Here is a 6,896-nt window from a genome sequence, read left to right as displayed (position 1 = left end):
ATCACTAATAACTAGTTAGTTCAAATTAAGGTAAAATCGAAGATAACGTAATAACCCACCAGCAAATACGAGATCGTTAACAGAAAATATGTCGTGAATGTATTGTTATTTAGCTTTATTTAATAGCAGAGCTCCACATTTTCAGTTTCAGACCGGGAAAGGGCCACTTTTATTTCAACCTAATGAGGAAACAAACATTAACGATGAAAAGTTACTGTTGATACCTGTTACGAGGGTAACTTACCACTGGGCTCCAATGATTTCTACATACGCCAAAACTGTAACCTCAGTTGTCGCGCTTATACTGGATTGTGACATTCTTTTGCAGCAACCAGTATTGTACAAGTCACAGGCACAAATTTAATATCGAAGGACAAGTTAAGCAAACAAAAAGCCTCCAAAAATTGCAAAGGCTGAAAATCTGTAACAATAAACAAAAAAAAAGGTTCTGGAGAACAATTCTGCCGCAAACATTAAACTGTATTTTTACTCTGCGGATCTTGACTGGCCTGACAAGTTAAGCAAACATAGTTCCATAAAGAAAGGAAATGAAAACAGGAAATCCTTAGAAACAGTCTGGACGTTTCCATTCAGTCGCTTACCGTTGCTTCAAAATGCAATAAATCCATTGAACTTTTCTGGAGTTTTCGGAGCAACATCTACAATCATTTCACAGCATGGCGCCGACATTGTTGCTTTTATTTCTTGTTTTTTTCTCCTCTTTCTCTCTCCGTTTCTTTCTCCCTCTTTCTCTCTTTAACTCTCGTTATGAGCCTTCTATTGATCAATTAACCAATTGACATGGAGGAAGCATCAAAGTTCATAAAAGATTCTCGTCTGATTAATCCTGAACAATATTGACTCGTTTCATGTATTGTATATTCTGCTGACATTGTCCTGCAAAAAGTCCGGAATAATTTTTCACTTTTACTTTTCTTTATAACAAAAGGTCGATGTTGTCCCCAGTTGCCCTTTTTATTCATTCAGTCGCTTCAAGGCTCATGATGTTTGAAAATGATTGTCGAGGTTAATCTGCCTAGGATGCTTTGGGACAGCAAGTACCTCTGTATTTAGGAACAAGGAATCGGATAGTGAAATCCAAAAACAAAAAGACGAACCCATCATTCAAATAATAAAATAGAAACATCTCTATTACTACCAGAAGATTTAACTCCAGGATTCCGGGATTTACTGGGTCGTTTTATATAGTGGGTTTCAACTGTTTCAATTGCTATAAATGATGAGATAACATCTTTGCATAAAATAGCAGCTCCCTATAAATGAAGACAACTGTATGAGATCCTTCATGGACAGACGGATGGATAGTTAATGTCTTCTGAGCTCTCCTCGTCTAATGTTCAAAACATGCTAATATCATAATATCTGTCTCTGTTTTGAACTCGTACAGGTTACATTATTCATTTGCAACTGGCAATGATAAACTTCCCATATTCCTGCCGGTTAACTACGATCATTGATACATCAAATAGACCCAACTGTTATCCTATCTTCCAACAACAGGCAAGAGCTCTGCGTTGTGGAATAGATTAGGAAGATTAATAAATTCTCTCTCTCTTTTCCACCAATTCTCAGCGGAAAAATTTAACCATATGGAAGGCGAGAATTAGAATTTCATCACATTAGAGCAAAATGTAATGAAAAGAGTCGAACACCTGGGGCCAACTCTGAAAGACACAATTAAAAGGTTTTTAATGAAACCGGGGCAACAAATACATTCGTACCTCCAGTTATTCTGACACATAAGATTGATTTGCTGGAGGTGTTATGGAATATTACTTTAGACTGATGTCACAAGGATGAAAAGCTGCTACTAAACGCTCGGTGCCATCAAGGAAGATTAAAATCAAACAGAAGAAGTCAGAACTGTGAAATGAGTTTGTACTGTTTCTATTCAGCTCCGGGAAAAATGCATAAATATACCTTGGCAGTTTCCTCCTCTTGGTTTGTATTTCCCAGCTATGTGTGACTCCTATCTAAGAGATGGGGAGCTGACTTGTAAAACTGGAGCATTAAGTGTGCTCATTGATGGGTGAAAGTCGCCACACATGTCAGCGGAAGGCATTTGTTCGGTTTCTAACGGGACAAAAAGCCTTGAAAACATATGCGTTAAGTTGTGTATACAGATGGCTGGAGGAATAATAGACCAAGCGCCACTCTGTAAGCTGTAGCTGTGTTTTCTTATGTATAAAAATCGTATATGTGTACATTATATGTGTACATTTTGGAATCGAGGGCTGGGAAGCTTGTGGGCACCAGACAGTGCAGTTAGAGAGAGAGGGGGAGAGGGGTATATCTCGCCGGCTGGATTGTTTGTTACCGTTTTAATCCTATTAATTAAAACGTTAACCTGATTGGTGGACGCTCGGTCCCAACAGGCAACCCTTCATAATAACCTGCTCGGAGATAATGATGTAAAAGACTCCCGTCTGCTGATCGCCACGGAAATATCTTGAAGGTGAATCCAAGCAGATAAGCGTTACGAGGTGCTCATCATCATCATCATCATCACCACCACCACCAACAGCACCAGCAGCACATCGCGACAGATCACAGGGTTAAAAAAAGTGCAGACATCACCATCAAGTGGCGAAAAGATCAAGGAGAGGACAACTTGAGATATTCAAAGAGTAGTTTATGCAAAAACAACAAAATCACAGCCAACGGACTTGATCTGGCGAGAATGGAAAGGAGCCTCCACCTCAATGGACAACAAGAGGATCTTTTCCACCAAACTCTCAGCGCCTCCTCCAAGAGGCTGGAGAGCACTTTCCGCCCTGCCGCCGCTATCGAGCTGTCACTGCCCGACCCCCAATCCCCGATGGTCTGCTTTGAGCAAGCAGATCCCGAGCTGGTACATCAGCAGCCGGGGGGAGAGGGCGGAGGGGGTGTCCGAACGGGCAGCGGCCAGTACTCGGATCACCATGTCACCTCCTGCCGGGAGAGCAGCGGCGGGGACCAGAGCCTGGACGACGACAGCGATGAGCGCTGCGAGCTGATGCTGATGCGGGAGAGCGGTTCGGAGCGGGGCGGCTCGCTGGCGGCGATGGCCAAAGAAGACGGAGGGCCGGCCATCAAGAAGAACAAGGAACAGCGAGCCCTGCGGCTCAGCATCAACGCCCGGGAGAGGAGGCGGATGCACGATTTAAACGACGCGCTGGATGAGCTGAGGTCGGTGATCCCTTACGCGCACAGCCCGTCCGTCAGGAAGCTCTCCAAGATCGCCACTCTGCTGCTGGCCAAGAACTACATCCTGATGCAGGCTCAGGCGCTGGAGGAGATGAGGAGGCTGGTGGCGTATCTCAACCAGGGTCAGAGCTTGCCGGCAGCGCTGCCGCCCTCCGCCGCCGCCGCCCTCACCCCCAGCCTGGGAGCCTACGAGCAAGCGGCGGCCGGCGGCTACTCCTTCACGGCCAGCGGCTTGGCGGCGGCGGCGGCGGCAGCGGCCAGCTGTCCCGACAAGTGCGCCGCCACCGCCGCCCTTTACAACAATGTCACGTCCAGTCTCTGCAAACAGTGCAGCGACAAGCCTTAATCCAATAAAACAAGAACAATTTCCAACGCGAGGGGCAAAAACAAAACAACTGGAAATCAATAACGGGACGAGACTAAAGTCGCTGGGACGGACTTTGTTGTTGTTTGCTGGTTGTGTCTAGAATTGATACTTTGTACATAAATACTGTTGGAAAAGTTTGGGCGAGGAACTGGGGAGAGGATCAACAAAAAGAGTTTTTGTTTTGGAGGGGAACTATCTTTTCATTTTGAAGGGTTGATTTGAACAACTCTACGCGTTAAAACTGCCCAGCCTCAGCAATATTTGTTGGTTCAAAGGTTCCATCAGTGTTAGTAGCTACTATGGATTATTTGTATTAGCTTCATCCAATGCTTTCTAAAAATCTGTCTGCTGTGATTACGGCCGCGATACAGCTAAATTCCAGACTGCATCCGTTAACAATGTGCTCTCAAAACTGTCCTCGGAGTAGAAATAGTAGAGAAACAAACGGCCATAGAACTTGTGTTCCTTTTTTGTTTTCTGATTTGATTATCACAATTGGAAAGGTAATGGAAAGGAAGCTCGGAAATCAATTATTTATTATGACAAAGGAGTTAGATGTCAATTTATTTCTTAACTGTGAACGAATTGGGTTTTATAGGAAAAGGGGTTTATGATACTGTAACATTTCACGGTTTTATTTGTGTTTCAGCTCTCTGTACAGATTAAGATGTGTTCAAATATTTTTGTTACGTTTCTTATGACAAAAACGCTATTTAGCCAAAGTGAGCTTTTTGTTTGCATGACGGCACAGTGCCTGTCCATCTGCAACATATAAATATATAAATATCATATAAAGTATGTATAGAACGGACTTGCGATGTTTTTACTGCTGTCGTGTGTTTGATTTGCAGTTTGTGCGAACTCTGGTTGACAAGTTGCTGCCACTGCCTCCCTTAAAGGGTCTGTTGGCAGCTCATGATGTATGAGAGTGATGATGTACAAGTCTGGCCCTGATTATAATATATAGCCATTTGTATGTGTTATCCGTGTTGGAAGACAAATTTATTAAACATATTTTGAACAAACGACATCTATTCAATTTCTGCTTCATAAGCAATTAAAAAGTAGCATGAGTGGCACAGGTTGGATAATACATCATGTGAAGGCTTAAAAGTGTGACATAATACCTCGGTAATGGCTTTTTGAGTGAAATAATCGCTGCACGAGGGAAATCGGTAACGAAGTGATCATCACTGGTACAAAAGCAAGGCCTTTCGAGAGGTTCTGGTAGGCTGCCCATCAGATAGACCACGATTCAAACCCTCCTTACGAATCTATCATTTCGACGAAGAAAAAAGAACCATCTTTAAAGGAAAATTATTGGAGGGCGTGACTGAACAAAACGTTGAATAAGGACATATGGCGTGGATCTGAATTGTACTCTTCCGCTTGATGGACATTTGCATAATTCCCTTTTCCCGGTTATTTCTTGAATCATTTTTGAATGCTTAGATCCAGTTCTGTTAGAAATGTTATAACCCTTTAAATTGTCCTTCTGCTATACGAGACACACAAAGAATGAGAGAAAAAAATCTCAAGATACTGCGGTTTGGTTGTCAAGGTTTAAAGTAAGAGTTGTCCATACTGTTTAAATATTCAACATAGCTATTTGTCCTCAGTCCCCAGCCATATGCCTTAGACGAGGCTAAACGTGGTAGAACTGGAATGAAGATTTTCTGCTCCACTTACTATCAAAAGATTAATCAGAACCTGTAACTTTTCAGGAAACATAACTATCTATGCCACAAAGCAATAGCACGGCAGCCAACACAGAAGGGTTCACTAGCCCGAGGCCAAATGAAATGTCTCTCAGCATTAGATTACAAAGCCTCGGTGCACCTAATTATGATTATTAAAACAATTTCCATGACGATGTCTAATATTATGTTAATTTGAAAACAACTGTGTATGAAAACTGTCGACTATAATACCTAAATTCATTTAATGAAACACATCGTTAAGGCAATTAAACCTCCTGGATGTGATTAAGGAACATAATTGCGACACTGTTCATTGCCATAATTGGGTGTCTTTAATCAAGGGGTATAGTGAGGAGCAACACTGCCATTACTTTGTATTGTTCTCACTCTGCTGTCCATCACTCTGATTACGAATTATTCCCAGCCACCAGTCCTTTTGCATAATAAAGTAATTGGATATTGTTGAAACAAGATTTCCTGTCTAATATTTCTTTGCGGTACCTCGCTTTGAATAATTGTTTTTATTCATTTCGCTCTACGTAAGTAAAACTGGACAGATCTTCGAAAATGATCCTTGTTTATTTTACAAAAAATAGCCCTTGCCAGTTTAGCTTGAGTGTTATAATGATTATTATTATTATTTACAGTGGGAGTGATAAGTCATCAATACCTTTCAAATCAATACAGATGATCTAAATTAAACGTACATCGGTGGTGTGTGTTACAGGTTTGAACGCTGCTGATTGGACTGTCAAAGCCCGAGCAATGCCAGATCCTTGTGTTTGACCGCAGTAATTACACGTATATCGGCGAATACCGCCGGGAGTTGCCACAACTAACATGGGGGCAATAATATACCAAGTATTTTATCACAACATGAAAACTGCTACAGAATTTCTAAGTAAAACGAGTATTTACCTCTTCAAGTGTTAAATTGACGATGCTAAAACTTTGAAACACCATACATATTGATATAACTCAAATACAAACTGAAATACAAATCATATCATCTTGTAAATGTCGACATGTTTTCACTTGTGACCTTTGATAATCTTTACCTGACATTTTTTTCTATAGTCTAGAATCACAAGTCCTAGTTTCACCGCTTCATCAGGACACCAGTACCATGTATAGTTTCCAGTTGAATGTTTAAGAGACGCAACTGGGTTGTCGGATCATTACGCTATAGATAGCTGTGACTAAATGTGATTTAGCCAATATTTATTTTTCTACTGTTGTGCTTTATTACTTTCATGTTGATTTTTTTGTTTAATTTAAATCACGAGCATATTTAAGTCTGTTATTCCTTCGAGGATATGACTGAGTCCCTGGTCGAAGAGCGACTCTAATCCTATGGTTGCCCCAGCATGAGTGACATTGACTTTCATAATGTAATGACTTATGAAAGATATAATCATGTGTTAAATTGAATCCTCCGTTTAACTGTTAATGGTGTGCTCAGGGCACATTTACGTATTAGATGCTATGGTAACTAATTACTGTACCGCTGGAAAAAAAAGCCGATAATGCACTTTCAGGATTTGAGAAATAATTACCAGAACTCACGTTTTTGACGAGCCAGTTAGCATCACTACCGTAAGAATTAATGATTTGCACTGTAG

At 41.3% G+C, this 6,896-nt stretch overlaps 1 protein-coding gene across 1 annotated transcript; it reads left to right on the top strand.

The window, feature by feature from the left end:
• The first annotated feature begins 2,701 nt into the window (after positions 1 to 2,701).
• On the top strand, positions 2,702 to 3,553 carry bhlhe22 (basic helix-loop-helix family, member e22). The gene has a single exon (XM_070875521.1). The coding sequence runs from the start codon at positions 2,702 to 2,704 to the stop codon at positions 3,551 to 3,553; it is 852 nt and encodes a 283-aa protein (XP_070731622.1).
• Positions 3,554 to 6,896: the final 3,343 nt, after the last annotated feature.

This window comes from Pristiophorus japonicus, chromosome 1 (genome assembly GCF_044704955.1).
Source record: "Pristiophorus japonicus isolate sPriJap1 chromosome 1, sPriJap1.hap1, whole genome shotgun sequence".
Classification (NCBI taxonomy): domain Eukaryota; kingdom Metazoa; phylum Chordata; class Chondrichthyes; family Pristiophoridae; genus Pristiophorus; species Pristiophorus japonicus.
Note: the sequence above shows the minus strand (reverse complement) of the source record. Positions and strands in the feature narration are given on the sequence as shown.